Source organism: Oncorhynchus clarkii, chromosome 1 (assembly GCF_045791955.1).
Source record: "Oncorhynchus clarkii lewisi isolate Uvic-CL-2024 chromosome 1, UVic_Ocla_1.0, whole genome shotgun sequence".
Lineage (NCBI taxonomy): Eukaryota > Metazoa > Chordata > Actinopteri > Salmoniformes > Salmonidae > Oncorhynchus > Oncorhynchus clarkii.
The window spans coordinates 53926504-53946502 of NC_092147.1; the positions used below are offsets into that span (position 1 = coordinate 53926504).

Below are 19999 nucleotides of genomic sequence, written 5' to 3' on the forward strand. Positions count from 1 at the left end.
CATCAGTCAGCCAGGAGCTGCCAAAGCTGCCTGTCACGCCGGCAATGCCAGAATCGCCCTTCACTGCAGTGCTGCCGGAGTCTCCCTCCTGCCCGGCGCTGCCGGAGTCTCCCGCCTGTCCGGCGCTGCAGAAGTCTCCCGTCCATTCGGGACCCGTGGCGAGGGTCCCCAGTCCGAGGTCGGCAGCGAGGGTTGAGGAGGCGGACAAAAACCATGGTGAAGTGGGGTCCATGTCCCGCGCCAGAGCCGCCACCGCAGACAGACCCTCCCCTATAGGTTCAGGTTTTGCGGCCAGAGTCTGCACCTTTGAGGGGGGGGCGTACTGTCACGTTCTGACCTTAGTTCCTTTGTTTTGTCTTTGTTTTAGTATTGTCAGGGTGTGACTTGGGGTGGGCAGTCTGTTTGTTTTTCTATGTTGGTTTTTGTGTTCGGCCTAGTATGGTTTTCAATCAGAGGCAGTTGTCGTTAGTTGTCTATGATTGATTGAGAATAATACTTAGGTAGCCTTTTTCCACCTGGGTTTCGTGGGTGTCTATTTCCTGTTTAGTGTTTTGTCATTCACCTTACGGGACTGTTAGTTTGTTGTTTATTGTTTTTGTTCAGTGTTCAGTGTTGGTCCTCCGATCCTTCTTGCTACTCTCAGAAGAGGAGGACGAGGTTCGTGACACCACCTAATACGTCTTTCTCTTTAACCTCCATGTTTTCTCTTGTATCTGTCTCTCTCCAACAGAGTTGTAGTCGTCAGCTGGTGACGGTGGATCTGAACCTGACCAACGCAGAGTTCATCCAGTTCTACTTTATGTATGGCTGCATGACCCCGCCGAGCAACCGTAACCAGTGTGTACTACTGGAGTTCAGTCTGAATGGTGGAATCAACTGGATCCTGTTGACAGAGATCTTTTACGACCTGTACAGAAAGCCTGGGTGGGCCTTTTTTATGAAAAATAGATATACGCACACTTTGTTGATTGCTCCCAGTGCTCCCACGGTTTATGTTCTACCCAAAGGTCTTCGTCAGGCTTAACACACATGAAAAAAGTAGGAGTATTTATAGACTTACAAGTAATGAAGTACAGTAAAATAGGATATACAGTAACTGGGAATTGGCTTTAACCTGTCCACCCCTTTCACATTAGCTGTTCCCAATCCTAACCTGTGTGTCATGTGTAGATTCGTCAATGTACTGCTGCCCCATGCGGCCCGTCAGGAGGGTGTGCGTGTGCGCTGGTGGCAACCGACCCACGAGGGGTCCGACCACAGTGACTGGGCTCTGGATAACGTCCTAATCGCTGGTTCCGACCCGCGGGCACAGATCTCTGACACCTTCGGAGGGGTGGCGCTGCCTAACCACGAGAGAGCGCCCGCTGATGGTACCCCCACGGGCAGGATAGGCCTGTTGAATGAGGGAGAGGAGGAAAGCACCTCAGGTATATACACAGGGGATCTGGACGAGACCACAACATACACCACCACAGGTACATACACATCTACAGGTATATACACAACTACATGTACATACACAGTTGGGGGAGGATCTTTCAGTCATACAGGCCCTAATTCTGACTTATCTGATTATTGAGTTGATTTTGTGCCTCTCACATTAGGTTTCATCCTAATAAGCAATGACCGCATCAAATACAACTGCTTTCAGAAGGAACATTTATTGAATCTAGGTATATGAAAAAAACGAATAAGGTATTTGAAATAAGGTATTTTGTTTGATGAGATGGATGCTTACTTTCTCTCTCCCTCTTCCTTTCTCTGAACCCTCTCCACTGCTTCCCTCTTTCTCAGTGAGTGATCACTGGCTGTTCAGTGAGGACTGTGCGGTTCAGAGGTTCTGTAGCTCTCCAGACGGAGTCATGGTGTGTGGTAATGATGACGGCAGAGAGGTGTATGCAGTCACACATGACATCGTCCCGGACAAAGGCTGGGTCATGCAGTTCAAGGTAACAACAATTTTGTACAAAATGGTGGAAATGGTTGAGTGTGTGGCCCTGTCGAAAAACAATCCCTGTTCCTACCCCCTAGACCAGGGATGTTCAATTCCGAAACACTTCTGTTTTTTGTTTCTACCTATTAGTTAATTGCTCTCACCTGGTATCCCAGGTCTGAATCAGTTGCTGATTAGGAGAGGATGAAAGCTGTTTTGGCACTCCAGGACTGACATTGAACACCCCTGCTTCCCTAGACACTTCTGAGATTAACCGCTAGGAGTGTGTGTTTTTCTGTGGGGGGGTTGGGTGTATTTGTGTATGTGTATGTTGTGATCAAAAGTACAGGATATGTGTGTATGTACAAGTTATGTTTTTGCAAGTCCATGTGTCTCTACAGATTGTGGTGGGCTGCAGTTTGCCGGAGCGCCATGCCGAGCATCAGGTCCATGTCCAGTATTCTGTGGACTTCGGTGTCTCCTGGAGGTACCTGGTGCCCCAGTGTCTACCTGCTGACCCCTGCTGTGGAGGACAGATCTCCCAGCCCAGTGTCTTTTTCCCTGCCCAGGGTTGGAAAAGGGCCGTCTACCCCCTAACGGACAGCCTGGCAGACACGTGAGTGACAAGCCTGATCCATACAGTACAAACATGCGCATACAGTACCAGTCCAAACTTTGGACACACCTACTCATTCCAGGATTTTTCTTTATTTGTACAGTTTTCTACATTGTAGAATAAAAGTGAAGACATCAAAACTATGAAATAACACATATGGAATCATGTAGTAAGCAAAAAAGTGTTAAACAAATCTAAATATTTTTTAGATTTTCGATTCTTCAAAGTAGCCACCCTTTGCCTTGATGACAGCTTTGCACACTCTTGGCATTCTCTCAACCAGCTTCACCTGGAATGCTTTTTCAACAGTCTTGAAGGAGTTCCCACATCTGCTGAGCACTTTTTGGCTGCTTTTCCTTCACTCTGCGGTCCAAGTCATCCCAAACCATCTCAACTGGGTTGAGGTCGGGGGACTGTGGAGGCCAGGACATCTGATACAGCACTCCATCACTCTCCTTCTTTGTCAAATAGCCCTTACACAGCCTGGAGGTGTGTTGGGTAACTGTCCTGTTGAAAAACAAATGATAGTCACACTAAGCGCAAACCAGATGGGATGGCGTGTCACCTCTGAACAGTGTTGAGATGTGTCTGCTACTTGAACTCTGTGAAGAATTTAATTTGGGCTGCAATTTCTGAGGCTGGTAACTCGAATCAACTTATCCTCTGTAGCAAAGGTAACTCTGGGTCTTCCTTTCCTGTGGCTGGCCTCATGAGAGCCAGTTTCATCATAGATCTTGATGGTTTTTGCAACTGCACTTGAAGAAACTTTTAAAGATCTTGACATTTTACGTATTGACGGACCTTCATGTTTTAAAGTAATGATGGACTGTCGTTTCTCTTTGCTTATTTGAGCTGTTCTTGCCATAACATGGACTTGTGCCAAATAGGGCTATTTTCTGTATACCACCCCTACCTTGTCACAACACAACTGATTGGCTCAAATGCATTAAGAAGGAAAGAAATTCCACAAGTTAACTTTGTGGAAGGTACACCAGTTAATTGAAATGCATTCTAGGTGACTACCTTAAGAAGCTTGTTGAGAGAATGCCAAGAATGTGCAAAGCTGTCATCAAGGCAAAGGGTGGCTACTTTGAAGAATATCAAATATAAACTATGTATTGTATATGTATTTTGATGTCTTCGCTATTATTTTACAATGTAGAAAATAGTAAAAATAAAGAAAAACCCTTGAATGAGTAGATGTGTCCAAACTTTTGACTAGTAGTGTACGTAAGCAAGCATGCACACACAAACACACATATACTCAACCTGGCTGGCACACTCTCTCCTTGCTTCCTCCAATAGTTTATTTTGGTTCAAGACATTCGGACTGTCTCAAGTTACAGTTGAAAGGAGGGTTCCTTAAAAACAGCCTAGGGAAGATAATTTAAAAGTCTTGCCTAACTTAATCTTTATGACCATCCTGTGTGTATTGTGTGTATGGCGGTGCATTTTTTTGGTTCAGCACTCTGATACCCAATGGGCTGTGGAGAACTTCTACATCAGTTCTTAACCTACATTATGTGTAATGTTCTGCAGGGTGGTGCGTTTCCGGTTCTACCAGCAGCACAGTGATACCCAGTGGGCTGTGGAGAACTTCTACATTGGGCCAGCGTGTGACAGCCATTGTGGGGGACATGGAGATTGTCTGGACCAGCGATGTATCTGTGAACCAGGCTTCACTGGACCCAGCTGCTACGCCAGCACTGCACTCAAGGTATCAATCAGTTAATCAATCTTTATTTATGTAGTACATTTCATACAATGACATATAAAGTGTCCCTATCCGGCTTGAAGGACCATTTATTTTGTACACATAGCAAAAACAAGGCAATTCAAAATGCAATTACATTGCCCTCCCCCTAGGGATTCTGCACCATGGCAGATTATGTGGCTCGGAACGTTTGTGTGTGTCAGGGGGTGTTGGGAAAAGGGCAGAAGACAAATGTCCATACTACAATAAAGTATCTATTCTATTCTATTTCCCCAGACATCTCTGAAGGAGCGTTTTGACTGGGAGGGGGCGCCGGGCCCTCAGTGGCAGGTGTTGGAGGGGGGTCGTCCCTGTACTGACTGTGGGGTTCTGGTGGAGGGGACCGCTTTGTACTTTGGAGGAGCAGACGCCAGGCAGGCTGTCACCGCTGACCTCGACCTCCGAGGAGCCAAGTTAGTACCTCTACTGATCAAAAGTCTGTCAACTACACACGATTTTGTTATAACATTCCCTTTCAGTTCCTACTACCACTCAAACTTTTCATAAGATATATTGTTTTTTCCATATGTTCGCTGAGATCACTATCGCTGGAAATGCTTCAGATGTGCCCAGGTCGTTTATCTGTGTTTGAGTCCCGGCATAAGTATTCCACTGTTAATGGCTGTATGAACTGTGATTATCAGGTTTGTAGAGTACTGGGCCAGGATAGGAAGTGAAGACAACATGACCATGTGCCATCGCCCAACCTGTCGCAAAGAGGGAGTGCTGCTGGACTACTCCAAAGACGGAGGTAAACTGTCATAAACTATACTAAGCAGTAGTAAACTGATGGAAAGTTTAGTTTGTAGTAGATGTAATCTTTAGTACACTGATGAATAATAGAGGATTTTGTCCCCCCTGATATTTAATTCATGCCTCCCCCAGGTGTGTCCTGGACCCTGCTTCATGAGATGGACTATCTGAAGTACGTGTCTGTGAGGCGTGATTACATTGTTTTACCAGAGGGGGCGCTGTCTAACACCACACGGCTGCGGTGGTGGCAGCCCTTCTCTGTCTCCTCCGGTCTGGCATCACCTGGGCTGGAGCGTGCTCAGTGGGCTGTAGACAACATCCTGGTAGGAGGGTCTGACATCAACCCCTCCACCCTGCTCGACACCTTCGATGATGGTAAACACAGCATAGCATAACGTAATATAGGATAACAAAACATAACATCAATCCCTCCACCCAGCTGGACATCTTCGATGATCGTAGATAGTTTGCGCTGAAACACCTCTGACATGGAATGGGAGGTGAAAGTGTAAAGATGAATCTGGGCTCTGTTTTGTCATGTTGTTGATTGTGGAGGTGTCTTAAGCTTGCCATTCTACTCTCCTTATCTCTCTTGAATAACATTCTGAAATCTTTTGGATCCTCTCTCTCTCGCTCTCTCTCCCAGAGGGTGTGTCCCACGAGGAGAGCTGGAACTTCTATCCCAATGCGGTGCGTACGGCAGGATTTTGTGGCAACCCATCCTTCCACCTCTACTGGCCCAACAAGAACCAGGACAAAACACACAACATCCTAGCCACCCGAGAGCTTATAGTACAGCCTGGATACATCCTACAGTTCAAGGTGCTACCTCTTAGCATTTACAACATGGCTACATTTGACAGTTTAAAATCATTATCATAATCTACAAACATAGAGGTCCAAGAATCGATCCCTGTGGAACCCCACAACTTACTTGTGGCTCTCTCTGTCACACTGTATGTAGATTGTGGTGGGCTGTGAGGCAGACAGCTGTGAAGACCACCATTCTGTCCTGCTGCAGTACAGAAAGGATGCCAGGTAGGAGAGATTTCTTCCTATGTGCTAATTTACAGTGCTGGGACAAATATATTGGCACCCGGCAGGGTAGCCTAGTGGTTAGAGCGTTGGACTAGTAACCGGAAGGTTGCAAGTTCAAACCCCCGAGCTGACAAGGTACAAATCTGTCGTTCTGCCCCTGAACAGGCAGTTAACCCACTGTTCCTAGGCCGTCATTGAAAATAAGAATTTGTTCTTAACTGACTTGCCTAGTAAAATAAAGGTAAAAATAAAAAAATAAAATAAAATATTGGCACCCTTCCATTTTCTTAATTTGTCACCACACCATGTTATTGGATTTTATTTTTGTAAATTTAAGTTTACAATTTTAATTTAGAAAATGAAGACATGGCTTGGACAGAATTCTTGGCCCCGGAGCTAGCACTTTTTTGTGTGCAGAATCTGCTCTAATCCTTCCAGGTTGGAGGGGTGCCCTTCACCAACTGCTGTTTTCAGCTCTAGCCATAGGTTATGGATGGGATTCAGATCTGGACTCTTCACTGGCATCTCCAGTTTCTTGAACCATTCCAGGGTGCATTTGATGAGTGTTTGGGGTTGTTGTCCTGAATGCAGACCCACAACCTTCAACAGAGCTACAGTTTTTCAAATCAAATAAAAAAAAAATAGTAAAATTGTATTTGTAATATGCACCGAATACAACTGGTGTAGACTTTACGGTGAAATGTATATTTACGAGCCTTTCCCAACAATACATAGTTTAAAAATAAAATAGAAACACAAAATGAGTAAAATAAAATGTACAATAATGTAGCTATACACAGGGAGTACCAGCACCAGATCAATGTGCTGTAATCACTGCCAAAGGTGCTTCAACAAAGTACTGAATAAAGGGTCTGAATACTTATGTACTATTTCAGTTGTTGTTTTTAATACATTTGCAAAAAAAATCTAAAAAGGTGTTTTTGCTTTGAGATTATTGGGTATTGTGTTGATTGACGGGGAGAAAATAAATGTCATCCATTTTAGAATAATGCTGTAAGGTAACAGAATGTGGAAAGAGTCAAGGGATCTGAATATTTTCCGTAATCACTATGTACATGAAGGCAGGGTAAAGTGACTAGACATCAGGATAAATAATAATAAGAGTCAAATAAAGAACAGAGTAGCAGCAGCAACTGAACAAGCCTAAATCCTGGGAAAACTTTTATGTGGACCAATTTAACAAAATTAGAGTTATTTGGCAATACAGATCAATGCTGTGTTTACTGACGACCAAATTAAGCATTCAATGAAAATAATAGCCTCCCTACAATCGAAGATGGGGGAGGTTTTGTAATGCTGCGGGGTTGCTTTGCTGCTTCTGGTACTGTAGTCCTTGAACACGTGCAAGGCATCATAAAATCAGCAGATTATCAGGTGTTTTTGAGTCGATGTTCAACTCAGTGTCCAGAAACAGGGTCTCCATTGAACATTGTGGATCTTCCAGCAGGACAACGACCCAAACCCACATCTTAAAGCACCCAGGAATGGTTCATAAAGAGACGCTGGACTCTTTTGGAGTGGCCAGATATGATTCACATCCATAACCTATGGCGAGAGCTGGAGACAGCCCTTGGTGGAGGTCACCCCTCCAACATTTAAGGATTAGAGCAGTTTACAATACAATCCTCTTTCTTCCTTCCCTCTCCACCCTCTCTTCTCTCCAGGTCTGACTCATGGCAGCTGGTCCAGTCAGAGTGTCTTCCCTCCTCTGTGAACAATGTGGGCTGCTCTCCCTTCATGTTCCATGAATCTACCATCTACAGTCCTGTCAACAGCTCTACCTGGACAAGAGTCACTGTCCAGCTGCCTGACCACGTCTCCTCAGGGTAGGACCGCTTTTGCAAATTAGCCTTTTGCCACTCACTAAGCTAGCAACGTAACAAACTGGCTAATGATGTTTGTTGTGGGTAACTAAATGTGAGTATTCCATGCAGGAGCAGAACAGTTCTCTGTAAGAGAAGAGAAGCTTCTGAACCAGCATTTTATTTCTTTGTCTGAAGGGTGATCAAGGCTGTTATCAACGAGCTTCTATAAGGAACATTTTTGTCTGTAAAGGGTATCTCTCTCAGTTCCGCTCTTTCTTGTCACAGCTCTATAACTCTTTTTCTCTCTCACACTCTCACCCTTCTCCTGCAGTGCCACACAGTTCCGTTGGATCCAGAAGGAGGGTGTTGGCGAGCGTCACGGCTGGGGGGTGGACCACATGTACATTGGGGAGGCGTGCCCAGGGCTGTGTAGTGGTCATGGTTACTGTACTAGCGGAGTGGTCTGTATCTGTGACGAGGGACACCATGGTGGGTCTGACTGAGTACCACACAAACACTAACCGTAGGGGCCAGTACAATGTTCCCTTTGACTGACAGCTAGCATTCATATTGGTTCAACTTGATTCTTTATGCATTCAAATGTTAGGAGTGTTCCTAGTGTCTCTCATCTAAAATGTAGTGCGCCACGGTTGGGGTCAATTCCATTTCAATTCAGTCAATTATGGAAGTAAACTGAAATTCCAAATTCCAAATCCTCATTGCTTTTCAATCAAATATATATGTATATTATTTAATGGACCCCAACTCTGCAGCACCACAATCTAAACAAACCACCCTTTCTTTCTCTCCTCCATCTCCCAGGTGATGACTGCTCCCTGTCCGTCAGTGACCTACCCAGCTCCATAAAGGATAACTTTGAGTCAGGTAGCATGTCAGAGGAGAGCTGGCAACTCATCCAGGGTGGCGGGGTGGGAAGTGGGTGTGGTCAGCTTTCTCCCCACGCCCACGGTGACTCGCTCTACTTCAACGGCTGTAAGATGAGGCAGGCTGTCACCAAGCCACTCGACCTGACACGAGCCAGGTAGGGTTGGACAATGGATTGTACTGTGCTGTACTAGCCTAGTCTTGCCAACTACTAAAGGGACAGTGAGAGATGCTCATTATACAGTAGAAGATTATACTGTACAGTAGCTGTAAAATGAGCAGACCAAGCCTCTGGACCTCACATGAGACAAGTACTGAACAGGGGCGTCATACACCCCAAAAAGAGGGCACAAAGTATGTGAGGATGGCTGGGCGGTGGAGAATTTAGTATTTTTCAAACACCTGAATCAGCTTTTTCCTGCAATCTAGAGCCAAAATCATTATGCTTAATTCTATGTAAAAAATATGTCTATTTTTCTGCATGTCTAAGCACACCTCTTGAACTGGCTGTATCCAGCTGACTGTTTTTTAGTTATTGCTTGCTTTTCTAAAGTCTACCAACCTTGCCAGCAGGCACGCCATTTAACCTCTCTAGGGGGTGTGGGACGCAACGTCCCACCTGGCCAACATGCAGTGAAATTGCAGAGCGCCAAATTCAAAACAGTAATACTCATTATAAAAATTCATAAAACATACGCTGTTATACATCGGTTTAAAGATTAACTTCTTGTTAATCCAACCACAGTGTCAGATTTCAAAAAGGCTTTACGGCGAAAGCATACCATGCGATTATCTGAGAACAGCGCCAAGCAGACAAATCATTACAAACAGTTACCAGCCAAGTAGAGGAGATACATAAGTCAGAAATAGTGATAAAAGTAATCACTTACTTTCCCATTTACTCAATAAATGTTTGTTTTGTTCAATAAAGTCCCTCTTTATATCCAAAAACCTCAGTTTTGTTCAGTAATCCACAGGCTCAAAGGCAGTCACTACAGACAGACGAAAAATCCGAAAAATATCAGTAAAGTGTGTAGAAACATGTCAAACGATGTTTATAATCAATCCTCAGGTTGTTTTTAGTCATAATAATCAATAACATTTCAACCGGACAATAGCTCCGTCAATATAAAAGGAAAACAAGAAAGACACTGCAGTGTCCACTCATTCAGTGGTCCTACTCCTTCATTTTTCAAAATACAAGCCTGAAACATTTTCTAAAGACTGTTGACATCTAGTGGAAGCCATAGGAAGTGCAATTTGAGTCCTAAGTCAATGGATACTGTAATGGCATTCAATAGAAAACTACAAACATAAAAAAATCCCACTTCCTGGATGGATTTTTCACAGGTTTCCTCCTGCCATATCAGTTCTGTTATACTCAGACATTATTTGTACAATATTGGAAACTTTAGAGTGTTTTCTATCCAAAGCTACCAATTATATGCATATCCTAGCTTCTGGGCCTGAGTGGCAGGCAGTTTACTTTGGGCACGTTTTTCATCCGGAGGTGAAAATAGTGCCCCCTACCCTAGTGAGGCTAAGAGGGTTAGACAAGCTAGCTACTCTTGGTTGATAGCATGAAATGTCTTATTGGTAGATGGCTATGAGGTTGGGAGATTGGGAACTTATCTGGACTAGCTAAAGCCAACTTAATAAAATTGCTGTGGCTAGTAGTATTACAGATTTTTTTTAAACGTACAGCACAAATCTGTAGTGGCACGAAGCCTATTCTAGCTCATCCTAACCTAGCCTAGCCCAGCCTAACTAATCCTAGCCAAGGCCAATGAGAGGTCAATATACAGCAGGACTAAGATGGAAAACTTGGAGCCTAAATTTGGTAGGACAAAAATACCAAGGCAATCTTACAATTTTTTCTCTCTCACTCTCCCCTCCTCCACCCACAGTAAGATCATGTTCGTCCTGCAGATAGGTAGTGTGTCCCAGACAGACAGTTGTAACACAGCCCTGGACCAGCCTGACACAGTGGACAGAGCTGTGCTGCTACAGTACACTGTCAATAATGGAGTTAGCTGGCACGTGATCGCCCAGCACCAGCCCAAAGACTTCATCAAGGCCCAGAGAGTGTCCTACAACATCCCACTGTGAGTGAACCTATACATACAGAGATGTTTTTCCTTTCTATAAAAGTTTATTTCATTTAGATGTAAATTGTCTAAACACACATTAATACTGACACACAGCTCTTACTCAGTTTCTGTGATTCCTTACGTCCTTGCCCCAATATATCCAATATTAATGTTCTAGACACGTTTCATTGGAACGTTTCACGAACATTACTGTGTCTAGTTTTCTGAGGGTTAGGACAAAATGCTATCCACGTCCTATCAAACGTACAATTTATTAATGTTCTAGACACGTTTCAGTTGTCAGGAAGTCACCTGATGGTCCCAAAGAAATGTTCTCATTGCACGTCATGCCTTGTTACTGTTGGCTCTGATTAATGAACCACTGATCCATTCACAGCTCTTTCTCTGTTGGCAAAGTTAGGAACACACAGTAATTATACAGTAATTATTATTCATCATGTCCTCACTTGTGATTTGAACTCACAACCTCTTGGTTCACTGCATTCCAATATTTCTACTATGCCACCATGTCTGTCAGTTATCAGTTAATCTGACTACTCTCTCATCATTGATTTGATTTACTCATTTCAGCAAGGACTTTCTGTATAGTGCTCTAATGTTGCTGAGGCATTTCACCCTGTTCTAATGTTACTCCTGAATCTCTATGATCCATAAAATAGTTTTTCTTCTGTGTACAAAGCACATTTTTTGTCCATTAAAATAACATCACATTGATCAGAAATACAGTGTAGACATTGTTAATGTTGTAAATGACTTTTGTAGCTGGAAACAGACGATTATTTATGGAATATCTACATAGACGTATTATAGACCCATTGACCCATTATCAGCATATTATAGACCCATAGACCCATTAGCAGCAACCATCACTCCTGTGTTCCAATGGCACGTTGTGTTAGCTAATCCAAGTTTATCATTTTAAAAGGCTAATTGACCATTAGAAGACCCTTTTGCAATTATGTTAGCACAGCTGAAAACTGTTGTTCTGATTAAAGAAGCAATACAACTGTCCGTCATTAGAATAGTGGAGTATCTGGAGCATCAGCATTTGTGGGTTAGGTTATAGGCTAAAAAACAACCAACTTTATTCTGAAACTCGTCAGTCTATTCTTGTTCTGAGAAATGAAGGCTAATCCATCCGAGAAATTGCCAAGAAACTGAAGATCTCGTACAATGCTGTGTACTACTTCCGTCACAGAACAGTGCAAACTGTCTCTAACCAGAATAGAAAGAGGAGTGGGAGACCCTGGTGCACAACTAAGCAAGAAGACAAGTACATTAGAGTGTCTAGTTTGAGAAACAGACGCCTCACAAATCTTCAACTGGCAGCTTCATTAAATAGCACCTGCAAAACACCCGTCTCAACGTCAACAGTGAAGAGGCAACTCCGGGATGCTGACCTTCTAGGCAGATTTCCTCTGTCCAGTGTCTGTGTTCTTTTGCCCATCTTAATATTTTCTTATTATTGGCCAGTCTGAGATATGGCTTTTTCTTTGCAACTCTGCCTAGAAGGCCAGCACCCCATAGTCGCCTCTTCGCTGTTGACATTGAGACTGATAAACTTGGATTAGCTAACACAATATTTCTCCCATTCTTCTCTGCAGATCCTTCTCTGCAGGTCTCTCGATCCTGACTAGTCTTCCAGTCACTGAAGATTGATGAGGAAAACATTTAATTTAATCCATTTTAGAATAAGGCTGTAACGTAACAAAATGTGGAAAAAGGGAAGGAGTCTGAATGCTTTCCTAATGCGCTGTATAATGATGAAAAAAGAAAACTGGACACAGGAAAGTTCTTGCAAAGTTCCCATAAAACGTGTCTAGAACATTACTATTGAATATTCTGAGAACATGGTAACCACGTTCTGGGTAAGCTCTGTTTGACATTAAGGGAATGTTCTCTTGGAAACAGTTATTGCACTTCACTGGAACATTCCTTTGAAAACATTAGATATTACCCAATAACGCTTAATCGAACGTTCAGTTGTGGGAACATTTGGGAACATTTGTTTTAAGCTAGGTAGAGAGGACATGAGTGATCAAGGAAATAATAATTGAGAAAGACCCACACCCATTCTTAATCTCTGACCTCTAACTTTCACAGAGAAGCGAGAGCTAAAGGGGTGGAGCTGCGGTGGTGGCAGCCCCGTCACGACGGTGTGGGACATGACCAGTGGGCGCTGGACCATGTGGAAGTAGTTCTGTGAGTATCTCCAACCATCCTAGTAACCCCTGGTTCCTCATTCCCCTAACAATCCCCCAGGCTGTTCTCAAAACCGCCCCGTTTTTAGGCTCAATCTGCAGGTCTGTCGTGTTCCTAATTTTTTGTACACTCAGTGTAATTCATATGAAATGCTAGGGATTGCAATTCAAGCAAACATTATACAGTGGGGCAAAAAAGTATTTAGTCAGCCATCAATTGTGCAAGTTCTCCCACTTAAAAAGATGAGAGAGGCCTGTAATTTTCATCATAGGTACACTTCAACTATGACAGACGAAATGAGAAGAAAGAAATCCAGAAAATCACATTGTAGGATTTTTTATGAATTTATTTGCAAATTATGGTGGAAAATAAGTATTTGGTCAATAACAAAAGTTTATCTCCATACTTTGTTATATACCCTTTGTTGGCAATGACAGAGGTCAAACGTTTTCTGTAATTCTTCACAAGGTTTTCACACACTGTTGCTGGTATTTTGGCCCATTCCTCCATGCAGATCTCCTCTAGAGCAGTGATGTTTTGGGGCTGTTGCTGGGCAACACGGACTTTCAACTCCCTCCAAAGATTTTCTATGGGGTTGAGATCTGGAGACTGGCTAGGCCACTCCAGGACCTTGAAATGCTTCTTACGAAGCCACTCCTTTGTTGCCCGGGCGGTGTATTTGGGATAATTGTCATGCTGAAAGACCCAGCCATGTTTCATCTTCAATGCCCTTGCTGATGGAAGGAGGTTTTCACTCAAAATCTCACGATACATGGCCCCATTCATTCTTCCCTTTACACGGATCAGTCGTCCTGGTCCCTTTGCAGAAAAACAGCCCCAAAGCATGATGTTTCCACCCCCATGCTTCACAGTAGGTATGGTGTTCTTTGGATGCAACTCAGCATTCTTTGTCCTCCAAACACGACAGGTTGAGTTCTATTTTGGTTTCATCTGACCATATGACATTCTCCCAATCTTCTTCTGGATCATCCAAATGCTCTCTAACAAACTTCAGACAGGCCTGGACATGTACTGGCTTAAGCAGGGGGACACGTCTGGCACTGCAGGATTTGAGTCCCTGGCAGCGTAGTGTGTTACTGATGGTAGGCTTTGTTACTTTGGTCCCAGCTCTCTGCAGGTCATTCACTAGGTCCCCCCGTGTGGTTCTGGGATTTTTGCTCACCGTTCTTGTGATCATTTTGACCCCACGGGGTGAGATCTTGCATGGAGCCCCAGATCGAGGGAGATTATCAGTGGTCTTTTATGTCTTCCATTTCCTAATAATTGCTCCCACAGTTGATTTCTCCAAACCAAGCTGCGTACCTATTGCAGTTTCAGTCTTCCCAGCCTGGTGCAAGTCTACAATTTTGTTTCTGGTGTCCTTTGACAGCTCTTTGGTCTTGGCCATAGTGGAGTGTGACTGTTTGAGGTTGTGGACAGGTGCCTTTTATACTGATAACAAGTTCAAACAGGTGCCATTAATACAGGACAGAGGAGCCTCATAAAGAAGTTACAGGTCTGTGAGAGCCAGAAATCTTGCTTGTTTGTAGGTGACCAAATACTTATTTTCCACCATAATTTGCAAATAAATTCATTAAAAATCCTACAATGTGATTTTCTGGAATTTTTTTCTCATTTTGTCTGTCATAGTTGAAGTGTACCTATGATGAAAATTACAGGCCTCTCTCATATTTTTAAGTGGGAGAACTTGCACAATTGGTGGCTGACTAAATACTTTTTTGCCCCACTGTACATTACAATTGGTACAATATGTTACGAATTTGCTAAATGTATGATATGTTATGAATTCACATTTTTTGTGGCTAACGTTAGCTAGGTGGTTAGGTGGCTAACGCTAAGTCTAGGCGTTAAGGTCAGTGTTAAGGTTGGGAGTTAGGTTCAAATGTGAAGGTTAGGGTTAGCGGAATGGTTAGCTAATATGCTAAGTAGTTGCAAAGTAGCTCAAATGTAGTAAGTAGTTGGTAATTAGCTAAAATTGTCCATGATGAGATTTGAACATGCTACCCATCCACCCTGACCAACCACCCTGCGTTAGTTTTTGCCATAAGTAACCTTCTGTCTCACGAAACCATAACAATCATAACACATTGAGTGTCGTATTTGCTTTTGCTATGTTACGTCTAGTCTATGAGACCAGGCTGCATAAGATGCTATTGAATGTCATTAAGTGGCCAATACATTGCAAATGTTTCACATAAGTGACAGAATGTGTATGTACTGTATAGGCTTGATGTCCACAATGTTGTTCACTAAGTTGGTCCTGTCAGTGCTGGTGTCGTGAGTTGGCAAACAACAAATACCCAATATAGTACAAATACTCACTGTTTAGGTTTATATGATATCTGTCTTACGTCACGGCAAAGCACACACATACAGTACACAATACACACAGTCCTTACATGAGCTGTCTCTGGTTTCGTTTGGCCTTGACCTGCACTCCTCCACTCCTACTCTCCCACTCCCATGGCTGGTTTTCAACATTCAACAACAGTGTCTGCTGAACATAATAACTGTAAGCGATCCTCACACTTCTCTCTTTTATTTCTGTCTCTGTCTCCCACCACCACCCCTCACACTCCTCTCCTCCTTTTCAATTGTTTCTTTCGTCATCCCGTGCCTCTCCTACCTGGCCTCACAATCACGAACGTGTGACCATACTCCTCCTTTTCCTCCTCCTCTACCTCCTCCCCTTCCAACGCTTCTTCCTCTGCCTGCGCTTATGCTTTTCTGCTACCGCATGTCTTATCATGGCTCCATCTCCTCCTTCCTCTTCCTTCCAATATCCCTTTTTTTTTTCCTATTACTCCCTCTCTTGTTCTCTCTGGTGCATAATGGATGGATTGGTCCTCTCTTTCACTCCTCCATTTCCATCTGTTATTGTCTATCTATCGCTCTCTCTTTCTCTCTACATCCTTGGTCTCTTTTGCTTCTCTCTCACTCCCCTATTCCTTCTTTTCTCTCTTGCTCAACCTCTCTCTGCATACTTCCTGCTCCCTCTTTCTTTCTCTACCCACCCTCTCTCCCTCCTCCCTGGCCCCCTTCGCCTCCCCAGGCGGCCGGGGTTCCTGCCCCCCCAGACCTTTCTGCGAGCCTGCAGCACCCCCCTCCACCCCCTCCTCCCCTCTTGCGCTCTAACCTCTGCTCTCTTCTGTATTCTGCTCCCTGTGGCATTGCTGTAGAGTCAGGTAAGTCTTCCGCCTCTCCCCTCCTGTGATACCCCCTCACCTTTCAGCTACACTCCTGACCCTCTTTTCTGTCAGCATCTCCTTCACCTTAATCCCCCACCCCACCTCCATAGAGGCACACTCACTATCATAACCCAGGTTCAGGCTCTTTCGAGTCCCATCCATGACACACAGACAGAGCTACAGTTCAGACAATACCGATAAATAATTTGAGGAAGCAGGTCTCTCAAAATGTAAAATATATAGCTTTTCTGAAGACCTCAATTGGTCTGCTTCATGTTTGTGATATAATGCATCACTATATCAATGTTGGTTGCGCTTTTGCAGCCGTTGTGTTTTAAGCATGGGTTTTGTTTAATGTGGTTACATGTGTGCAGATCCTAGACACGTAGCACACTGTGAGGATGACACTGCCACACACAAGTTACACAGTTCAGGCACTGTAATATGGGTAACACACTTACCTCTTCATTCTAACCTGAACATCTAACATCATTATATTAATTAAACCCAACACACACTAGAATATAGAGCATAATGGCATAACTAAAGACTAAAGACCTAAAACTCATCAGCCCCCATCATCATCATCAGAGTAACCTCTTCCATCGAAGTCCTTGCATGGCTTTTTAAATCCACCGTTGCAAAGCTTCCCCCCACCTCCATGGCTGCCGGTCCATGAACCACAACCTTCTCTGAGTTTGGAGCTCCTGCCATACTGTCCCTCGCTTTTGTTAATGAGAAAAAAAAGAGAAAAAACAGAAGCGGCCAGACAGACATCCCATTTTAGTTAGCAAAGCACCCCAACACACCCTCACCCCATCCCCGTTTCTGCCACCCTCCGACCTTCAACCACACCCCTCCACCACACACCTCCCGACCCCCCAGAGGCCACTGGATGCACTCCAGGCTTACTGGCACCTCCCGCTGGACAGAAGATGCAATGACAGGCTAAGCAAGAAGCGCGATCTTCAATCACAGCTTCTTTTTGTGTCTAATTACCTTCTCTTTCAATGTATCTCCTCCCTCCCTCAATCCCCTGCACCTTTATTACTTTGATTTGTTTTTCCAAGTGATATGATGGCTGTTACTCTACGAACTCTGACCTCAAACACTCTCCTTCCTTAGATCCTTAGAACCGTGGTCAGAGTTAGAAAACCCCAGAACCCTGACCACATCTGTAGCTAATGTCTGTGACCGTGTCTGTAGCTCTCTAGCTAGTCTTGTGTCCTCTAGTTTTGTGTTGTTCAATGTCTTGTCCTGTTGACCTGTCTGCTTATGATACTGCCATTGAGAACATGTCAATACATACAATATTGTTCATCTATAAGATGATGGTCACATGCACATTTCAATATTCAGTAAGTAATGCACATCTTAAAAAAACAGTCCACCTTCCGCTAAATTGAATATTGTTTTTTAGTGTTAGAGGTTATGTGTGAAACCCAATTGAAAATGCCAGCATGGATCTAGAAGTGTGTGAGCTTGCATATGAGAGTGTATGTGTGTACATGAAAGAGGGTGTCTGCATGAGTGAGTGTGTGGATACTGTTAATACCACTTCCTGGTCACTAATGGTCTCCCTCTTCTCTTCCTCTCTTCTTCCCACTCTCTCTCTCTCACTGTCTTTGTCTCCCTACAGCACTCGTAAACAAAACTATATGATGAACTTTGCCAGACAGACCGGCCTACGCCACTACTACAGCCGGAAGAGGCGGGCACTGCTACAACATCGTGCCTAACCTCTGAGAAGAGGATTCATCCTATAACCTGCCAATCACACATTTGACCTACCAACCAACCACATTCCTTTCTCCTGATGACATATCACCCTGTTGAGTCCCACCCACCAGCAAATGGATTCCAGTCAGCCTTGGACTACACTCCCTCCCTCTCCAACCTTCCAATCCCCACTCTGCCAGACATGGGCCCATCCCATCAGTGTATGCTGTAGCCAGTCAGAAGCCTTCCCCACCCCCATATGATGGGAAGGAAGGAGACGTGACGGAGCAACAAAGGCAACCATTTTGTTGACTTTTCATGAACTTTCGGGTTTCTAGTTGTTTTCTAATCGTTGCTGTACATGGTTATTATGATATGATGATTCCCTGTTCCAGTTGCGATACGATGATACCCCCTGGCTTTCCCTGTCACCCCATCCTACCCACCTCCTAGTCCTACTACTACCACACTGTGAAGTTATTCCGAGAAATCAGTAATGACCAGGGAGCATAGAGTTGGAGAGGGCACACTGTCACAGAAGTGATAATGGCAAAGATAGGGAGTGAGCCCCCTTTCCAACTCTATGCCATGGAGCTGGGCTAGCTGGATGCTTCCACGATCAACTGAGCCGCAGGGAGGAAAATTCCTCTGCTTCGCGCCAGTACCTGAGGATGATGATGATGGAGATGAGGATCATAACAGTGATAAGGATGCTAAAAAAAGTACTGTGTTCTTGCTGTTCTGTTCAGTGTGTCTGTGTTCTTTTCGTGATGGTTTGACTGTTGTGTTCCATTCATTCGTTTTTTATTAATTCGTATTGTGCTATTTTTGATTGGATTCGTTTTTTCCTCAGAGGCAGACGGAAGGAAGGAACAAATCGCAAAAGGGGGGAATAAAAGACAGAAAATAGAATATAAAAAAGAAAACAAATTTAAGACTGAACAATGATTTATTTTATTTTATTATTTTTATATATGTTGGTTCCCGAAAATACAGATATTTATGGTAGGCGGTTCTCCACGTAACCTATTTAAAGATGCACTGTGCGTGAAATCTGTATGTTAGTTTCTAGTGTTAAGTTATTAGGCAGTCATCCAGCCTCTCTCAAGGCCATTGGGCTGCAACCCCCCCCCCCACCCATTCTCTTGTGCTGTTACCCGCATCCCTCTCATTCTCTCTGCTAAATTCTGCTCCCTGGAGATGAGGCTCCATCAGTGTTGTTTCTTGAAGTCTAATGTGTAATGTGGACCCTCTCCCAGCCCTATCTCTCAGTGTAACTCCAGTATAGCAGTCTCCTGTACATACAGTATATGTATATCCACTATGGGGAGACCCAGCAGCCTTATAAAATGGAAATAAAGAACTGTCCAAACCTCAGCTGCTTGGTACAGTTTGTGAGTGTGTTAATAGATTTATAAAACAACTTTTTACCCACATAACGTCAAAAGGAGACACCACTACGGGTACCGAAATAACTGCAACAGTGTGTCAGGCTCTAAAGTAATTATGGTTTCCATTAGTTACCACAGCCACAAAGTTGGCTATACAAATTGGCTATATCATAAAAAGTCAACAGCAACTATAATCACAGCAGGTGTAGCTCATGGTGTAGATCAGGGTTCCCAAATGTTTATTGTTGGACATAAGACATGGGTTCTCAGATCCTCAAAAGGTTCAACAGCTGCACCATCGAGAGCATCCTGACTGTTTGCATCACTGCCTGGTATAGCAACTGCTCGGCCTCTGCCCACACGGCACGTACGGCCCAGTACATCACGAGGGCAAAGCTTCCTGCCATCCAGGACCTCTATACCAGGCGGCATCAGAGGAAGCCCTAAAAATTGTCATCAGAGGAAGCCCTAAAAATTGTCAAAGACCCCAGCCACCCTAGACCCGCTTCTCTCTGCTAACGCACGGCAAGCAGTATCGGAGCGCCAAGTCTAGGTCCAAGAGA

At 44.0% G+C, this 19999-nt stretch overlaps 1 protein-coding gene across 1 annotated transcript in view; it reads left to right on the forward strand.

The window, feature by feature from the left end:
* The window catches only part of LOC139408865 (reelin-like), a 280233-nt gene extending 260816 nt beyond the window's left edge, over positions 1 to 19417 (forward strand). The window contains exons 52-67 of the mRNA XM_071153271.1: positions 731 to 924; positions 1171 to 1475; positions 1795 to 1949; positions 2335 to 2549; positions 4089 to 4266; positions 4540 to 4715; positions 4947 to 5053; positions 5188 to 5430; positions 5702 to 5877; positions 6020 to 6093; positions 7779 to 7940; positions 8251 to 8408; positions 8742 to 8961; positions 10712 to 10909; positions 13019 to 13117; positions 17966 to 19417. Coding sequence (XP_071009372.1) covers positions 731 to 924; positions 1171 to 1475; positions 1795 to 1949; positions 2335 to 2549; positions 4089 to 4266; positions 4540 to 4715; positions 4947 to 5053; positions 5188 to 5430; positions 5702 to 5877; positions 6020 to 6093; positions 7779 to 7940; positions 8251 to 8408; positions 8742 to 8961; positions 10712 to 10909; positions 13019 to 13117; positions 17966 to 18065 — 2760 coding nt within the window. The 3' untranslated portion in view covers positions 18066 to 19417. The remainder of the gene's footprint in view (positions 1 to 730; positions 925 to 1170; positions 1476 to 1794; positions 1950 to 2334; positions 2550 to 4088; positions 4267 to 4539; positions 4716 to 4946; positions 5054 to 5187; positions 5431 to 5701; positions 5878 to 6019; positions 6094 to 7778; positions 7941 to 8250; positions 8409 to 8741; positions 8962 to 10711; positions 10910 to 13018; positions 13118 to 17965) is intronic.
* The last annotated feature ends 582 nt before the right edge of the window (positions 19418 to 19999 follow it).